The 20,040-nt window shown below is 37.6% G+C and overlaps 1 protein-coding gene across 1 annotated transcript in view; it reads left to right on the top strand.

The window, feature by feature from the left end:
- Positions 1–20,040, top strand: part of LOC140148254 (HEAT repeat-containing protein 1-like) — a 63,138-nt gene that overhangs the window by 23,298 nt on the left and 19,800 nt on the right. The window contains exons 18-34 of the mRNA XM_072170151.1: positions 800–963; positions 1,685–1,877; positions 2,995–3,176; positions 4,252–4,464; positions 5,445–5,684; positions 6,281–6,412; positions 7,182–7,279; positions 9,094–9,249; positions 10,115–10,230; positions 11,104–11,225; positions 11,846–11,974; positions 13,178–13,426; positions 15,380–15,503; positions 16,230–16,399; positions 17,402–17,454; positions 17,708–17,831; positions 19,288–19,431. Coding sequence (XP_072026252.1) covers positions 800–963; positions 1,685–1,877; positions 2,995–3,176; positions 4,252–4,464; positions 5,445–5,684; positions 6,281–6,412; positions 7,182–7,279; positions 9,094–9,249; positions 10,115–10,230; positions 11,104–11,225; positions 11,846–11,974; positions 13,178–13,426; positions 15,380–15,503; positions 16,230–16,399; positions 17,402–17,454; positions 17,708–17,831; positions 19,288–19,431 — 2,609 coding nt within the window. The remainder of the gene's footprint in view (positions 1–799; positions 964–1,684; positions 1,878–2,994; positions 3,177–4,251; positions 4,465–5,444; positions 5,685–6,280; positions 6,413–7,181; positions 7,280–9,093; positions 9,250–10,114; positions 10,231–11,103; positions 11,226–11,845; positions 11,975–13,177; positions 13,427–15,379; positions 15,504–16,229; positions 16,400–17,401; positions 17,455–17,707; positions 17,832–19,287; positions 19,432–20,040) is intronic.

The raw sequence follows: 20,040 nt of genomic DNA on the forward strand, positions 1-20,040 counted from the left end.
TCAACTGACATTTTGTTCTCAATTTTCGAATTGCATTAGGCGCAACTCCCATACGAATAGCAATTTCTTTCACCGGTACATTTTCATCCAGCAAACCTATTGCTCTACCGCTAAAAAATTCGGGCAAATGCGGCATTATTAAAATGTGACTTTTCACATGTGATGAACTACTGGCGATGTGTGGTCTATTCTCACTGCAGTACATATCCCTTCCATCTCAGACATTTATCATTAAAAAGAAAAGAATAAAACACCTGCTTTGCTTTTCAAGAAGAAGAAGAAGAAGAAGAATACCAAAGATTAAGTTTTCTTTTACAAACACATGAATATCCCTGGCCGACTGTATTGTTTGAGAATTGAGTCCTATGGACTCAGATGCAACTTTTAACACTGTTTAAAACGGTCTCCTTTTTTTACACAATGAACCATTGTGACTAAACGCAATGACGTGTGACGCTAAAATTTGGTCCACATGTGTAAAACAAATAAGGCTACCCATATCATTTTACAGGTTTGCATTTCGTCAAATAGTTTTCGATTTATTTTAAAAAATATGTAGGGGGGAACTTATAAGTTGTGCACCCTATAATTATAGCATAATGATGATTTCATATTTTAATGTCCCATACTCATAATTTGGTAAACTGGACAATGTGCTGATATTACTTTGTCATGTTTTTTTTTACCATAACATTTTTCTTGTTGCGAATCTTTCGCCAAGAAACACCTTGTCACATCAAGACATTCAGAAGAAATAAATTGGTATAATAGCGAGTGTTTGTGAATTATCTCTTGTCAGATAAAAGATGGTGGACCTTGTCAAAGTCCTCAGAACAGGAAGCGGAAGCTCGGTATCTGACATTGCTGCTGAGAATCTTTGACAGCTTGACCCAGGGGGCAGCAGACAGTAGACTGAAGAAGGATCCAGAGAGGTTCAGAAACCTCATCAAGACTGTATTGGAAGTGAGTATCAATAGAGAGATAAAGTTGAATGACATTATACTTTAAAATTTTGATTTAGATTATTCATCCAGTAGTTCAAACAATAACTTGAAATTAAATGAAGCTCATTATGCTCACCATGTTACATGAGATCCGGGACCCCCAGACTTGGTCACATATCTGATTAATGGTGACGTAATTGACCTATCCCATAATTTCTTGCGGTTAGACCCCAGATGTTGTAATTTGACGTCACGCTGACGTACACATCGTTTAGCGAACATCGCTACTGCGCATTACAAGTCGGCATGACGTCAAATGAAGACATCTGGGGTCTAATGCAAGGATTTATGGGATTTACCGAAAAGGTCAATAGATGAAATAGTTCTTAGTAAGCATTGGGTGTTTTGAACCAGTGCATTGTGCAAGATATTCAACTGAAATTCATATTATGATTGTTTAGCTGAACAGGTCTTGGTAGTTCTTGAGACATGTAGAACTCATTTTGTAATGCAAGAATTGCATTTGTCATGCTTGAAGCACTTAACAGATTTCCTGTGAGTTGTACATATCAATTCAAAACTATTTATACTTTTGTTAGAATATGTTGGAAAAACGTCAAACTGACTGTTTAAGGTTAACCATTGGCTGCTTCAACTTTGCCAACTAGGTTAAGAGACAAAAGTAAAATAAGATTTTATACTCTGATTTTACATTATTATTAATATTATTATATTTTCAGCATCATCTCAACAGTACTGCCATACTCTTCAAATTCTTTGCATTGGTATGGACTAGTCACTGTCAGAGAGCAGAGGACATGACCTACAGGGTGTCAGCCTTATATCAGGCTAGACTCTTACACATGGGATGTATCAGTATCAAATCAATGCAGCAGGATGAGGTGAAAAAACTACTTGAGAGTGAGTCTACAGGTGAGATTGAAAGTAATCTGTATTTGAAGAGCTTTGTTTCATCCACTTGCCCAATTTTGAGAACACATCAAAAAATGATCAAAAAAATCACTGATATAAGAGGGGTTTCAGCAAAAGCAGTTTTTGGTGCGATTTTCATCCTACCCAAGCATCCCGCCAAAAACTGCTTTTGTTGCAAGCCCTCATATATCAGTGATTTTTTTGATGTGTTATAAAAATAGGGCAAGTGGATGTAAGGGGTTTTGAAACAAAGCTCTTCATTTCTTGAGGATAATTGATCGACGATTGTGGTTTTTTCCATTTAGTAAGTTTTAGCGGGTTCGCAGTCGGATTTAGAACTGTCAAGCTTTCGTTAGGAGTAGCTCTGACTTCTTCAGGATGTTCACTGGAGACTGCCCCTTGTGAACAGTGAACAAGCAGACCTCACCTATCTGCTAATGTAGAAGTTTTTGGTGGCTCTGAAAAGAGCGATTTACTGTCAAAGTCCACCCTTGTCAACAGAGAAAAGTAAATATGTGGTGACTCTGAAAAGAGCCGTTCACTGAAGATTGCCCTGTGTAAACTTTGCCATTTTGGAAATAAGTCAAATGATTCCGGTCAGAAAGTTCTGGAAAGACATCAGAAACAACTGCAGTGTGGTAATTAAAAAATATTATTAAGAGCATTAAGTAAAAATACTTGGCAGATTTATCAAAATAAAAATTGTATATGAAACTAACAAAATTACTTATTTAGACATACATGTAAGAAATAAAACTGCAGACTATGCATATTTTGTTTTTAGAGCAATTTGATAGTTTCATTTCATTAAGTTTTGAGAAAAAAATACATGGAAAAAAGATACTTTTATGCAAAATGTAAGATAAAAATATTTGATCAAGTTATATTTATTTACAGGTAAGATGACACAATAAATGGTTATAGTTTTACAACAAGGGTGCAGAACATGAAGTGAGGTGTATATCAGGGCAGTAAATTTTTGGAAATCTATTTTTGAAAAAATGCACAGCATACTTTATTAGATGATTTGATCAAGAGAAAATTAATTAATTAATGCTATTATCAAGTGTATTTCCCTTTGATAATCTTCATTGTTGTGATATATTTTGACATGCAGTCGTTCCAGCTCTTCTCCTAGCCCTATCCAGTCAACTGTACCCCATCAGACAAGCCGCTATCGCAGGTATACATGCCTTACACACGAGTGGCATGGAGGGCGCTTCACCATTGTGGCATTTGGTAAAGGCGGTAACGGGATCCGGACAATCGATAATTGATGATGCTGATCACCTGCATAAGGTATGTTTTTCTTTGAAAGCTTGTCATCAGGTTTGATTTTCAGTGTTATGTTTTGAAGGAATTGCAGTCACCAAACTGATAACATAATTAAATGTTTCTCCAGTAGAATATACATCAAACTTTGCCAGCCATTTCAGCTCTATCACCATCATGGTATGGTCTCTACTTTCATAGCCCAAAACTATATATTAGAGTTATGAGGGAAGGTATTTTTTCAATGTAAACATGATTACTACAGGCAGTTGCAATCAGGATAACTCTTTGGCTGTTGGTGGTGATTGTTCAGCAGTGGCTTATGTAGTGGTTTATGCGTGCTTTGCTCGAACGCTACTACCCATACCAGAAAAATACAGAACTAATTTTTTTGGATAAAAAAATATTATCCAGTTTTGCCAAATGAAACAAAGCTAGTTCACAAAAAAAGTTCACTATTTTACTAATTTCTTGAAAAAAGAGCCAAAAACATGCATTTTCAGCATGTTTTCTGACAATCGAGTCACAAAAATCATAGACTTGGAACAAGTCTAAGCATTTAAAATCTTGAGTATATGCCAATTTTAGTCTAATTTTCACTTTTTTGTGTCACTTTAATTAAATGGTTGCTTATAAGAAAGAAACATGTCTTTTCCAAAAATTAGAATGCGTAAACTGAAATTAGTCTCGGTACAAGTCTTTGGGCTTGATTGTCACAGCATACGGAAAACACCCTAAAAACGCATGTTTTTGGCCCTTAATTCCAAAACTTGGCTAAATATTAAAATATGACAAGTTTTATTGCTAGTTAGGACTAACTGAAGGATTAGGATTTAGCTATGTTTCATTTGGCAATACAGGATAATATTTTTTTTATTCAAAAACATTAGTTCTGTATTTTTCTGGAATGGGGAGTAGTGATTTGAGGCTGCAACCAATGAAATGTGCACTGACATCACTGCTATACATCAGGGTGAAAAGTGGAATAGAGTTAGAATAATAAACTCATATTTATGCCTGATTCTGTCTGGACACTGTTTAATGACTGGGGATAATGTAAAACACAAAAATTAATAGAGTTTTTTTATCTGTATCTCTACAGGTTTTATCCACATTTTTTGCCAAAGTAACCATGGATATTCAAAATATGCCAGCAACCCCATCTAGAAAGAAAAAGCCCCGCAAAGGACAAACAAGCGAAGTACCTCCTGCAAATGTCTGCCTTGATCAGTTGCTGATTGACATCACTGGAGAAAATACACCGGTGTTTATCCAACAAACACTGCTTGGGCTTCTCTTGGAAGTTGACAACAAGGTAAAAAGGCCTATATTTTAATTTCTGTGCATTTCAGTTTGAACACTTTCAAAATCAAGTTGTCAATGAATGCATGACATGAATAACGTGCATGACTGTTTAGAGGTTAATGACTGCGCATCAGTTGTTTGAGGGTATTGTGAAATATCTAAACATTGTGCTTTGGAACCGAGGAATATCCTGAGGCGCAGCCCCAGGTATATTCAAGGTCCAAAGCACAATGTTTGGATATTTCACAATACCCGAAAAATAACTGATGCAAAGTCATTAACCTCATTCATAACCGTCACTTTTCACTTTTTAAAATTCAATTTACGTCATATTTTCTTCTTTTAACTTGAAAACAGAACACAATTTTAACTTCATCTGTCTTTTTACCTGTAAAAAAATCGAATAACCCATTAAGGAAATACCGCTAGCGACCAATTGCACTAGCATGCAATCATGCGATGTCCAAATACGGCGGCCAGCGTCCGCGTAATTTGTTCGAACGCGTAACACGTCACGTAACGCGGTCATTGTAGAGCGTACTTTTAGCTACGTCACGAGAAGCGGTCATTATACTTTTTCAATGACCTGCATTTGCGTCCGCGTATTAAAAAGTTATTATCTGTGATTGGATCGCACTTGCTGCGTATATTAATGAGGTTATGAATTGATATCATTCCCTTGTTATGACAAGATATTACAGTGGTATTAAGAGCAGGAAATTAGTGACCATAGTATGTCTTGTCTCAAGTTGTCTCAAATCAATTCATTTACACAGTTATGTCGCCAGCCCACACACAAATCACCCTTCAACGTGTGCGTATAAACCTCCAAAATTAGGTTAGGGTGTGGAATTTGAAAATGCCACTGCGAAATCTGTCATGAATCTGATTCATGTGTACTCAGTTGGCAATTTGACTCTTTGTACATTGTACACACATACAACATGTTTTGCTACCGTGGATCACATTTTATATAATTCTTTGACACAGGTTGTTTTCACCTCTGTTCTGAGCATGCTCAGTGAGATCCTGACTGAAGCAACACAGCCAGAATCAACTCTCTCCTACGACAAAGTGATGTGGGCTCACCATGCAGTGGGGCATTATACACCTGCCACTGCAGAATGCCTTGTGGAAGAGTCTGAAGCATTGGAATTACTTCTCAAAGTGATGTCAATTGAGGGTGGTTTGTACGGCTTGGAATCACTGCAGTTCAGAGTGCTTAAGCAGGTAAGAAGGCAATAAATTTACGATTGGGTATCATGGATTAATGGGTGTATACTAGCAGTATTTGCAGTAGTTCAGAGCCAGGTGTTTCAACCAGGGAATAAATAAGATTGGCAAGTGAGTCCTCAATCAATATAGCAGTAGTAAATCTATTACCCGACCATCACATAGGCCTAGATCATTGCTGTGATTTATCGGGTTCATCACACACGACGCTCACACTTTCAAGCACTGAAATTGTTATTTGCTGCATCCACCATTCACCATTTTCTCAAAACAATACTTTTATTGTCATTCTTAAACAGATCAAACCGTAAATTATGTTTTGATGTAATTTACATTCACTTTTGTGACCATATTTATCAAATTCACTCCCGTGTATAAAGTTGGTGAATCCAAAGAGTCCTCATTCATGTGTACGAATGTAAAATACCACATCGGCGTGCTTGATTACTGCTGCGCAACATGTGTATTCTATTTCTTACATATAGTCGCCATACTTAGTATGCTCAGAGATGAGATTAAGGCAATCAGAATGCCAAGATTATTTATAGCTGTTTTGAGAGTCATTTTGATTTCACCATGCATTCTTTCACCAGATAAGCCCAGGCATGTACAGTGCCATTTCTAATGCTGATATACAGCAGACACTGCTAGCCAAGCTGATTGATTTGCAGGTGGATGCGAAGAGCTCCAGTGTGGCTAGTCGTATTGGCAAGACATTGAGAAAGGTAAGATGTATCCAAATCAAACCGTTATCAGGATTGCAAAATTATGAGAGCAAATGGTTACAATATCACCTGTACTCCTTCCCTACTCTTTTATCTAAATGCTCACCTTTTCCAAATTAATTGGTTCTTTTGTGATGTTCACTTACATACGCTCGAATGGTGAGAGTATCCACTTAATAAAAGGAAGGTCCCAGGTTCAATTCACGGTCGAGGAATGCATTATAGAGCTTCTTTATGAACCCGCCTTTGTGTAGCTTAAAGAAAACACAGGTGCTGTAGGAATTGTGCACCCTCATAACTGTTGCCTCCCAGTCCTTGCGATTAACATTTAGTCGTGTTTGAAGTTTTAGGTGAGTATATAGGACGAATCAAATTACAAATCAATTGAAGTTGCTCCTGTGACAGCCAATCTTCCACAGAAGAGTGGTCATCTACTTCATTTAGAATTTTAAACCAAGACCTGCTACAGAGGTCTAATAATCAGAGACCACATTAAAAGTACTAGTTTGTGTCTGATTTCACTTGTCAATCAAACTTAACTCGCTACTAACCAGTCACGGTCTATGGGGAGTTGATCGTCAGACCCAAACTAGTCTTTTAATTCGGTCTCCAATTGTGATTACTTACCAGTGGAATATGAAGAAACCTAGTAGTCTTGGCATGGCTATTTGCGGTACCAGTCGGTGATTTTTGTTTGTCATTTTGTTTTCATTTCGTTCCTCCTTCAACATTCGTGGGATTATTACTCAACTTTTTATTTTTTTGACAGTTGGAACTTGAAGGTGATCAACTTGTGAGTGAATTGAATAAAGTAGATCCTGAATCGAGAGCCAAGAGTCTGCGGGATGCCAAGAAAGCACGACTCAGGTAAGGGTTGCATGGATTAATGGATCAAATTGACTTGAAAGGTAAAGTTGAGAGCTATATGCAACATGCATCACTCAAAAATGTACCCCATAGCTGATATTGTCCAGTTGCATGCAAGATGCAAGGCACTGTACATGTATTGCACCAAATAGAGTAAATGTGAACCACATTATTTTTGTCAGATTATACATATGTGACACGATCAAAGGGAAATGAGTTGGATGTCGCTAATATTGATGTTGAGATATTGGCAAATAAAGTGTTAAAATTCTTTTGTTTTATATTGTTTTCAGCGATTGATAAATGAACGTAACTTCACAAAGAAAAGTCATATCAACATGGGGTTTTCAGTTTCTGAAAGCTCTAAATGTCCTCTTTAGAAACATGTGTAAAACTCATTTTCGACCAGGGCCAGCATGTGACTCATTCCCCTTGATCATGTCACATATATGCAAGCTACCTAGTTCTTTGTAGCTTGATCATGATATGTGATGAGAATGCCATAGTTCTATATTCTTTTTGGCTTGATTTCACTGAGAACTCCCATGTTTCTATCACATTTTGTTCAAATATTATTCAGTTATAGACGAATCCAATTTCACGCATTCCTACACCTTAATGGCTGCCAAAGTTGGGTCCCCGTCGGCTCCATCTCACCTAAAATGTGAAATGATTCGGCCTTGGAGGGTATTTTAAACTGCATGCTATCACCTGTGCTACGCGTAGACAAAAGAATAATGACAGTGTACAACACAAAAGAATCTAACATCGAATTTTAAGCGGCTTTAATCCACCCAATTGGGCAGTCACTACACCAGTGTGGTGCATGCGGGGACCCGTCATGGATGACCAAATCCTGACCATGACTTGGCTTGTTGGATTCGTCTATAGCTATCACAAAATCGAAGGATTACATAAAACTATAAAATACTAACCCAATTAGCCACAAACAATCTGCAAACTAGAATTAGTTTATTCCATTTGAAATCCATACACCCCCCTAATGGAAAACATATCATGGTGTTAATCTTGCACATAGGGAGTGTGAATATCAAATGGAGTCACCCATCCAGGTATTCCCATTTGAAATTCACACCCCTTGTGTGGGTGATTAAGGTCATGTCTTCCATAGGAGGTGTATGGATTTGTAATGAATCAGCCCATTTCTGACTACCGAGACTTATGTCTTGAGACTACTGAGACTTATGAGAGACTCTGTCTCTCTCAGTTTCTATCTTTTTCTTGTGATCTGTCTTTTTATCTACCGTATTGTTTGTAATAAACGCTCCCCCTCTAATAAACGCCCCCTCCCATTTTTCTGTGAAAAATTGACAAAAATGCGAACATTTCCATGACATATCGTGTAGGTAAGCTTAAAACTTGCATCAGTCATGTCAGTCACGATCGCTAAATTGAATGGACAAAACCTTTTATGACTCAACTTCCATCCATTTCATTGCCTAATTATGGTAGAATTTCACTAATTCCGTGCACTTACAGGTGTAATTTTGTTGTATTCCCCACGAAAATGTCATTTTCCGTGGTCACCGCCATCATGTATAGTCGTAAATCCCTCCTTTTGATAGGAGCACCATCGGGAAATGAACACGATTTTTAAGCTTTTTTCACTGACAATTCACTTCCAATAAACGCCCCCCTTTTGGAAAAATGCTTGGAGGATCACATCATATTCTATAGGTGGAGATAATGTAGTGTAAGTGGTCCCACATTAGGACAGTGTTGAACATGTTGAATGATGTTATTACTATGCATAGAGTTGTGGATAAATGTGTATTTTGATTTCATACCATCAGGGCCAAAGCTGCTTCCTCAGATTCTGAAGCTACCTCAGCTGATGATCGTGCATGGCAACGTGTGAGTCACATCCTTGAGCATGTACAGCAGAGAAAGATGAAGAGAATTAACAACATACAGGTCTTGGTGCCAGCCTTGTTCAACATACTGGCAAAGTAAGTAACTTGAAGTACTCTACTGAAAACATTTCAATATACAAGAACCTTTATGCAATTATGTGCTTGATAGGTAACTGAGGAGATTGACAATTTGGCAGTTTGAGGATCTGAAGGGAACCCATTGGGAATAAGTTCAACATATTCAGCCGACTCAGTTTGTGTGATTTCTGTATTGTATTGTATTGTCAATTTTGCCAAATAAATAAATATTTGTATTTTTTAGTAGTGAAAGGTACAATTTTCTGGTTTTGGTCAAAACAAGGAAACAAATTGCTGCTGCAGTATATCCTCTTTTTTTAAGGTACTAATATCAAAAAGAAATAACAACCAGATACATGTACTAAATAACAAATATATTGTCAAAAAGATAATGGACTAAATCTAATCAGAATAAGATTTGAGAGGAAAAATGAAATGATAATATTGCAATACAATATAAGAGACTCTAAACATTGTTTGCTTTTTAAATATTAATAATACTGTATTTCGTCAAATAAACGCCCCCGGGGGCATTACATTTTCCCAAGGGGGGGGGGGGCATTTATTCAAGGTCAATTTTAGAACAATATTTCCCGTTAAAAATCATTAGGTAAACTTAAAACTCACGCTAAAATGACGAACTATGAACTAGAAACACTGACTTCTGGTTCACTTCCGGGTTTCCAATCCAGATTTTCGCCAATTATTGACGATATTTAACGACCATGTGGGCAACTTGGTAAGCTTACTACACAAGATAGCATGGAAATATCGGCATTTTTTAAACATCTTGGTTGAAAAAAGTGGTGGGGCGTTTATTTGAGGGGGGGGGGGGCGACTATTTGACGAAATACGGTAATGTAATTGTATATGACATTGACAGGTGCATGGAACCAGACATAGCAGGTACTGAGATGGAGTACATCAAGCACCTGATACTCACCAGTTTGCTCACCCTATGCAATAAGCTCTCACCTGACAACAAACCAATTCCACAAGGTAAAGTTCTATTTGATTTATCCTCCTCCAAAATAAAAGTGAATGAAATGTAGGTTTGATAATGAGTGTGAGATAGAAAGGGAGTGATAGACAAACAGTAGAAGGCAATCAAAGATGCAGTGCAGTAATTTATAGTGCGTTACGCACAGGCATTGACCCACAATCCTTGGCTCACTTTACAGGAATTCGCTGACCATTGTGGCCCACGACACACCATATAGACCATTTTGCATTATTCTGCAAATATTCTGCATATATTAGTGTAATTATGTTGTATATCCATGAATCCACAGACTTGTAGTATAGACGAATCCAACGAGCCAAGTCATGGTCAGGATTTGGTCGGCCATATTTGGTTCCCCGCATGCACCAAACAGGTGTTGTGAGTGCCCAATTGGGTGGATTAAACCCGCTTAAAATTTGATGTTAGATTCTTTTGTGTTGTAAACTGTCATCATTCTTTTGTCTACGTGTAATACGGGTGATAGAATGCAGTTTAAAATACCCTTCAAGGCCGCATCATTTCACATTTTAGGTGAGATAGCTGGGTCCCCGTCGTGACTATGGCTGCCATTGAGGAGTAGGAATGTGTGAAATTGGATTCGTCTATATATTCAGGGGATGTGCTAGATCTGAAAAAAAGGGGCCATGGATGACCCTTCAAGCAGCCGGAAATAAAAAATTGGGGGTTAAAATGAAATTTTGGGGGCCATAAATTCGGGCAGTGGATGTGCTAGGTCCAAAAATAGGGGTTCATGGATGACCCCTTAAGCAGCCACAGTTGGGGGTAAATATTTAAAAAATGTGCTCCTATGACCTCTGACACCAATAATGCAGCCCCTGAGTTTATAATTGTATTTTCTTTATTTCCAGATATTTTGAGTGAATCTCTGTTCAATGTAGAGCTGATAGTCAAGTGCATCCGTACATCTGATGACCCTCAGACTCATAACCATGCACTGCTGCTACTTGCAACCGCTGCTGGTATATTCCCTGTAAGTATATACAGTCATTTTGTTGTAGCTTGTTTCATTTGCATGCTGTTTATGTATAAATATTAGCCAAGTTGTTCAAATATTTATACATTTGTATAATAATCATTTTTTCAATACTTGGGACTCCTTTAAATCAGTTATCCAGTGCACCAAAACTAGAATTGATAATATCAATATTCTAGTTTTACATCTAGTTTTACATATCAGATATTCAATTGCATGTTGCTATAGTAAGTTTTTTCTTTCCCATAGTGGCTGGCACATTTACATCTTGGGGAAAAAAGTCACCACAAGTAGAGTTGGCTTGAGACAAACTGGTAACTTTTAGACCTCCCAACTGTTGCTTTGACAAATAAGTCACAAGTGTGTAATGAACATTGAAGCATTAGATTTAATCAATATGTGTTGGGTTTGAACATTGACATTTTGCATTGCATCAGATTAATAGTGTCTTTGTCTTTTTTCAACACTTACATTAGGTGCCCACTTGGGGGAAAGACTGAAAAACCTTGAAGACCCTGATCCCAGAGAACTATGTAATATCGTAATCTAGATTGTTTTATTTTATATCACATTCATCATTTGGCAACAAACTCACTCATTTGTTTCCTTTGTTTCAGGAGCATGTACTTCACAACACCATGACTATCTTCACCTTCATGGGTGCCAGTGTGTTGCGAAAAGATGACAGCTACAGCTTCCAAGTCATCACCAAGACTATTGACAGTGTTATCCCAGCACTTATCAAGGTATGTATGTGTTCAGGCAATGGATAGAATTGTAATAAATTATATTATTATTTCAAGTCCCCGCACAGGCAGGTATGTCTGGAGTTTTTACTCTGGTATATCTGCCTATGCATGTTATGTTTCCACTTGTAAATTCATGTTTAAATGTGCTAGCGTGCGATGCTTAATTCTTCTTTCCCTTGTATATTGATATATTAAGAATAACGATTAAGCATCATTAATTTGATCTTGTGCGCTAGTTTGTAATGTTTGAATGTTTCCATGTTGTCCAGTGTATGATGCGTAAGCCTCTTCCTCTGTTCATATGATTATATTAGGCTGGCGGGTAAGCATCATTAACTGATCTCGTACACTGGTATGTTATGTGTTGTTTGTACTGTTCACCCTTGACTGCTCATATCCATAAGTACCAGACTTGAGTCCTGTTTATCAGGGACAGTCTGTGTAGCTCAGTGGTAGAGCGCTCACCCGACAAGCGAGAGGTCGGGGGTTCAAGTCCCCGCACAGGCAGGTATGTCTGGAGTTTTTACTCTGGTATATCTGCCTATGCATGTTATGTTTCCACTTGTAAATTCATGTTTAAATGTGCTAGCGTGCAATGCGTAATTCTTCTTTCCCCTGTATATTATTAGTATTAGCTGAATTGGACTAACTTTGTTTTATGTTTCATGAAAAGTCTCTGTAATTAAGGCATAGAAAATTTTACACAGTTATATGTTTTATATTCAAGGATGCCATTCAAATGTAAAAGGTTCTTTTTCAGATCCAATAAACTGACACCCAATCAGAAATATTTCAATTCCTATCATGAATCTTGATTACTTAGTGTTTCTAGATATTTGTAGAAACAGGAATACTGTCTGGCCTTGATGATGTAGCCAAACTATGAATGATCCTGATGAATTTGTTTAAAGAATATAGAATGTCAATATGTACATAATGTGACTTCTTGTCATTTATTGTTCCTTACTTAAGGTAGCTGCAATAATTTTAATGCTCCTCTTGATATATAACAATGTTGAGATCAGGTCTTGATTGTAGTGTGTGAACATCTTGTGGGAGGTGTCTTGGCTAAATTTGACCCTTGACCTACAAGCTTGATTACATCATCACATTTTCCTGTCATCATTTGGTAGCTGCAAGAGACCGGAGTGTGAAATAAGCATAACCTTAAACTAAATGCATTCTCTTTTAACTAAACAGGCTAGTGAAGAAAAAAGTCTACCGGCCGAGCTGTCTGGCGGCGCCATTGAAATCATCACCATGGTAATGCGCGTCTTTGTGGATGCCCTGCCTCACACACCAGAGCATCGCAGGATACCAATATTTAGCCAGCTGATGTTGACCATAGGAGGAGAGGAGCATCTATGGAGGATGTTGGGGTTGTTGATTGGTAGTTATGCTACTAAAGGAGATGCTGTGATACACCCAGGAGAGCAAATTGATACCAAGGTGAGTGAGAGGACTGGGCTTCTTCAGCTCTTTGGTCAATGGATAGTTAACAGAATGTAACCTTTATTCATGTAACCAATCCACCAAACTTGCAGCATACAGATCACTAGTCCGGCCGCAAGTTGAATATTCCTCATCCGTCTGGGATCCGCACACAAAAAAGAACATAGACCAGCTGGAGAGAGTGCAGAAAAGAGCGGCACGATTCATCCTCAATGATTATAAATCTAAATCTCCCGGTTGTGCGACCCAGATGGTCAAAGATCTGGAACTAGAACCACTCAGCACCAGGAGGAAGGCTAGAAGACTCTGCGTATTCCAGCAAGCAAGACTAGGCGACCTGTCCCTGCCCATCGGAAACCTTCTACAGCCCGTCCAGCGCCAGTCGCGGCATCATTATCATCCAGAATCCTATTCAACCATATCAGCCAACAAAGACTGTTACAAAAACTCATTTATACCAAAGACAATACGTGATTGGAACTCTCTTCCACCTCACCTAATCAGCATCACAAAACCGAACCCTTCAAAACAGCAGTAACAAAGTATCTAAGCAACCAAGACTAAGCAAGAATTTCAAAAACCACAGCGCAGATCACACATCCTGGCCGTTTGTCTCCATCTTGGAGTGCCGGACAGTACCAAACTCAAGACTCAAGATAATATTCGGCTTTTGGTGAATTCATGTTACACATGCATTATTTTTGAATTAGAGAACAAGGGATCAATCCCGGTGTTGTCACTTAACATTGACTATGTATACGCATGATCGTTCCCAATTTCGCGAAAAAAGGGGTTATTTTTAAACTATGTTCGCGAACATAAAATGTTCGCGATGTTTAAAAAATAGGGTTGTTTTTGACGACGGTGTACTCGAAATTAGAAAATAGGGTATATTTTTGTGAATCATCATCATGATAATGTTGAAATCCCAAGAAATCTTACCATTTCTCGCTCAATTTACTCCAGGATTTCACTTTTGTGAAACTTTTTTGACTTCCTAATATCCCGGCTTAAATATTCAGCAACACGCTCGACTCGGTTTTATTTGTTTCATGGTTTGTTTACACCGATTACGTCACTGGGGACTTACCCAGTTTGACCGCTGATTGATAAAGGAATTGTTCCTTCTGAAGTTGTAGTCAGCAGGGCGAAAACCGCAAATCGCTAACTATTTGGTGACCGGCAAGCTAGAGGTTTTTCTTGAAAATATCTAAAGATGGGGCTGAATATAGTGGTTTGAGTGAGGGAATTCGTGGCAAATGCCACTGAGAGTTCGTAATTTTTGTCAGCCAGTTTATGTATTGGTCACATTCAAGCTTTATTTTGCAACAAAAAAAACGGGAGGAAAGGTTACATTGTTGATAACTGTATCATAAAAAACACATGATGCATCCTATTGGATGTATTTGTATATATTTTTCTGTTATTTTCCTCATTTATACAGTAGGCCTATGTATATTAAAAGGACAACAGAGTTCTCCTCAGAAAAGACAATGAATCAGAACAAGTGTTTTTGTGTGTGTTCTTGAAATGTTAAAAAAGGGGTACTTTTGTAAAAGTGTACTTGAAATGCAAAAAATAGGGGTATTTTTAAAGGCTAATTTGTACCCGTTTCAGTATAAAATAGGGGTAAAAATGACGAAAATGTTCTTGAAACCGCGCAAAATAGGGGGTATTTTTGACTTAGGGAACGATCATGCGTTACGCCTTTGAATGTTAAGTGACAACACCGGGGGATCAATGCTTTACATATTGAGGGCAGCATATCAATTTTTTAACAGAGATCAGATGATAACATCATAATAAATAATCAAAAGAGGGCGGCATACAGGATTAGCTAATGGTGCATCGCAGTGCGGTCCACGACTATAACCATTACAAAATAACCATGAAAAATATAAAACATGTCTTAGTAGCATAGAATGACTGAATGTTATTAACTTTATGCAGGATGCAACTCGCAGCATGGAATTCTGGTTATCATTATGTGAGCAGTTTGAATGCGATGTCATCGTATCCAATTTGATCCAACTATTGAAGTATTTATCCACACTGCCTGAGGAGAAAGATGATGGTAAGATATTATAAACTTATCGATATGTTATCCAATAAAACATAAAATTGTAGAAGTTTCAGGACCAGAGGGGCTGAGTACTAATATTTTAACACACTGGGTGTGTGACTGAGGCTTCAAACACAGCAGGAAAAATGGGCATTTTGCATCTTTTTCTTAAAATCGGACCCATGTTTAAGGATTTCTTAAGAACAAACTGCTAATTGGAAGGGCACATCCTCATATGTGAAAGTTGTTCTTCCTGTACAAGGTATGACATAAGTCATCCAATCATGTAGCAAGATAACAGAGTTCACATGTTGACCATAGTATGTTGTACATGTTTATCCAATCCATGTATTGCCTCATTTACTTACATATAAATGAACTACAACTTCAGCAAGACCCTAGGATGAGGCAGTTCATCTTTCTTGCACAACCAGATTGTCTATGTGGTATGTGACTAGGAAATAAACAAGTTGCTGCGGTTTATAAGTTGACAGCTGTCTCAGGACATACAGCGGTTCGTATGCAGTAGGCATATGCAGTGCTGGTTGGGTGTTCGGCTGGCCGTAGTATACAAGAATGTAGATTACACACAACCCATTCATTATGCAGGTGTATCATGTCCCCAGAGTGGCATCAACCTGAAGTTTTAACTTGAGGATTTTGTTGCATATTATCCAGGTACCTATAATAATTCAATCGTTATTCAACAAGTGTTACTATATTATTTCATTTTGACAGAACAACCTGCACGTAGAACCAAGAGGACCCCTGCAAAGAAGACAGCTAAGTCGGAATCAGAGAATTTATTTGATGTGTCCAGACACACTGATAGACATCTGAGGCAGTTCAAGTTTGCTACCATCAGCTTCTTACCACAAGTTTTGTCAAGTGAACATTTTGTAGAACAGGTTTGTAAGATTTTTTTGTTGCAAAAGCAAGATTAGTTTGGTACTATGAGCTTCTTGCCAATTGTTTGGTCAAGAGACACTTTGTTCAACAGGTGTTTTTTCCTACATTCTGCTAATGTATGAAGGCAGATTTTGTTTTTCGTTAAACAGAAATACGCTGCTTTCAAGATTTCAATCTGTAGTCCAACTTTGTAGATGCAAGCATATGAATACCTGAGTGGAAGAAGGGCCCAACTCCAATTTTTTACAAAAATGAGTTAGACCCATCATTTTATTGCCAGCAGACTGTTCTTCCTTGTGTGTGAAAGATGAGCCAAAATTCACTCTCTAAATAGTCTTCCACGTAAACTTAATCATGGTTTTCATGGAAGAAAGGCCCAACTCCATGGAGTTGGGCCCTTCTTCCACAAATATTGGATTAAAGAGGAATTTTGTTCATCCATGAAATCTGCTTTTCACTACAATAAATTATCTTGTTAACATATTACATGCTTCTACTTGTGCAATTAATGGATAATTACCTAATTTCTGTAGCTATTTATAACACATCTGCTTATGGAACTGGCACTTGCAAGTATATTAGTGGAAGAAGGGCCCAACTCCAGCTCGTATTAAGGCCTGTACCGTTGCCATGGAAACATCATATATAATTTCGAATGTATGTAATATTGTATGTTCATGTATTAAAGGTCCCCTGAAGATGAAAACATTCTGTCTATAAAACTTTTCCAAATATTAAGTTTTTTCTTAATACATGCATGTATCTCAAAAACAGTTTTGATGGAGTTGGGCCCTTCTTCCACTCAGGTATTCATATGTTTGTATGCCCCCACACATGCACATTTGCACACATACACATGCTCATGCACATTGTAAAATGCAATATGATATATCAAGAGTAAAAAAAAAATATCAAGAAAATGATCATTTGTTATATGTTAGCAAGTGTGTGTCTTGAAAAATATGCAGTAACTTGAGTAATGATATTTTGTGATATTCCAGATGATATACTTGCCCAGTGACAAGGAAGACCAGTTGAATGATCTGTTCCAGAGGTAAGTTGGCCAATTTGTTTTTTGTTCTGAAAACCATTAATAAAATTAGTAGGGTGTGATGATTTATTTCTTACTTGTGATATACCGTAATTACTGTAACTTGACATTTGTTGTTATTTCTGTTGTCAATAATTATGTTTCCTTTCGCTCATCCCATTTGGAATAGATTTGCATAGTGTACTTCTAATGAAACAGTGCTAAGCAATATGTTTGCAGGACTAAAAGACCACATTGTTCCATTTTTAACTGTCAGGTTGTTGGAGGAAAGCTTACGTTACATCACTCATGTTGCACACAGCGTACAAAGGAATGCTAATAAGGCCACTGCTAAGTTCTGGAAGGCTTTGCTGCATAGATCCTATGAAGTACTGGATAAGGTAATGAATGCCATTGATAAATTTTAGTATGAGAAATGTATTAATTTTGGGAGATGTTTTGACCCTACATACATACAAAATGATTGGTACCTCTAAAATTTCAATGTCTATTGAAAAGGCTGACCCTTCCAAATACAATATTGGATCCACTAAAAGTAACCAAGAATTTGTAGTTTTAAGAGATTTCAATTTATTCAGAATCATTTATTGTGTACCCAAGACTCCAATGGGCGCATCCAGATATTTTTGGCACTATATAAGACATGGGAAAACTTAATCTTTTTGACAGATCTGACCTCGTAAATCATAAGACAAATGAAAAAAGAAAAAACAAAGGAAAGATCATAGCCAGCAGTAGTACATAGAGTATCATGCCTACGGATTTCATCAATGTCTTACCTTAGCATACTGGTAAGCAGTGTTTGAGATGGTGTTAATCGACAGTCGATAACCGATAATCAATGATCAAACAGCTATGAATATTTAATTGGATTCTAAAAATAATGATCATGGACTCTCATGTTCAAAAGTGTGTGTGTGTGTGGGGGGGGTGTATACCCCTCAAGCATGTTGGTGCTCGTAATTGCTGAGGACGGCTTTTTACCCCTAAAGAAGACATGGGAAAACTCAAACTTTTTGGGAATCCCATGTCTGTAATAGCCCAATTTGATGCGGCTGTCGTGTCAATACTCACTAGAAACAGATGGGTACCATACCAATCCTTTTGATATTTTGATACAGTTTGTATTGTTCACTGTGATGGATTCCATACAATAATTTTAATGCTGGTAGTATTTTATGCTGCATTAATTGCACCGTCAATGTAATTTTGAATCCTGATAAAACATTCTGATTTGCTATAGGAAACTTGATACCTTTGTTATCTATGAGTTCCTTTTTATTTCCCAGCAGCATAATATGGGTATGCATGCGCATATTTTGGGGGGGCTTTGGGGCGTGAGCCCCCGGGGTAAAAGCAGGGGGCGGCCAAAAGAAGGGGCGGCGGAAGAAGAAGGGGCGACAAAAAGAATTAGTATACAAAAATTTGAAAAAATTGTAGTATACATCAAAATGTGTTGCTTTTAGGGTGCTATAGCGCTGCTAATCCTTTTGCTCTTCACTTTTTCAAACCACCGAAAATAAAAATTGGGTCAACCTTTTCGGGCTGTTGCGGCCACGGTACGCCACTGGTATGACATGACCACAATTTCATGCCTTTAAATTGATTTGTGGGAGAGTATATTCGCTGTTGTAGTGTGACATCAAAACTGATTGTTGTCAAGTCATCTGGTTCACGCTAGCTGTGTTCTGAACCACAATCAAAATAATCACAATGCAAACTCAACCAAGCGTGAGCCAGTAACTAAGGCATGACATATTCACTATGATGGCGAATTGTAGATAAGTACACACCGACCATTTTAACCAAGTTCTTATCCTTACTTGTATACATTAGGTGAATGCACTCCTACCAGCGGAAACTTTTATCCAGGTTGTGTCCGGTCTCCTCGGCAACAGCCTGCCCACTGTGAGACGTAAGGCCATGGAGCTCCTCAACAACAAGTTGATGAATCAGAAGGACTACTTTGATGAAGATCAGGTACATCTTTTGCTGTCATGCAATTAGGTTGTCTGTCTTTTCTGTCTGTTTCATAATGTTGTCTCATTTCCTGACAATGCAGACAGTCACAAACAAAAATTTTTTTATATAATAATAATAACATAACAGTGGGGTAAATACCGTATTTAGTCAAATAAACGCCCTGGGCGTTACATTTTCCCAAGGGGGGTGTTTATTCAAGGTCAATTTTAGAACGATAATTCCGTTAAAATCATTAGGTAAACTAAAACACACGCTTAAATGACGAACTTCTGGCGAGAAAGGCGCTATAACTGATAATAGCGATATTAGCGCTCTTTTTTATACTAGACGCAATTGCGCTATTTTGTCATTCGTTTCTACACATAATTGCGATAATAGCACTGCTATTATCAAAAAGTGCTAATTTCGCTATTATCAGTGTATTTTTTTTCAGTTTGGTGAAAATGGCTCTTAGACAAAATTGCGCAATTATGCAATTTTCACTTTACCCCACCACTCAAGTGATAATAGCGCTATTTCGCTATTTTCACAAATGGCCTTTAGACACAATTGCGCAATTTTGCAATTTTCACTTTACCCCACCACTCAAGTGATAATAGCGCTATT

This window comes from Amphiura filiformis, chromosome 1 (assembly GCF_039555335.1).
Source record: "Amphiura filiformis chromosome 1, Afil_fr2py, whole genome shotgun sequence".
In the NCBI taxonomy this organism is placed as follows: Eukaryota; Metazoa; Echinodermata; class Ophiuroidea; order Amphilepidida; family Amphiuridae; genus Amphiura; species Amphiura filiformis.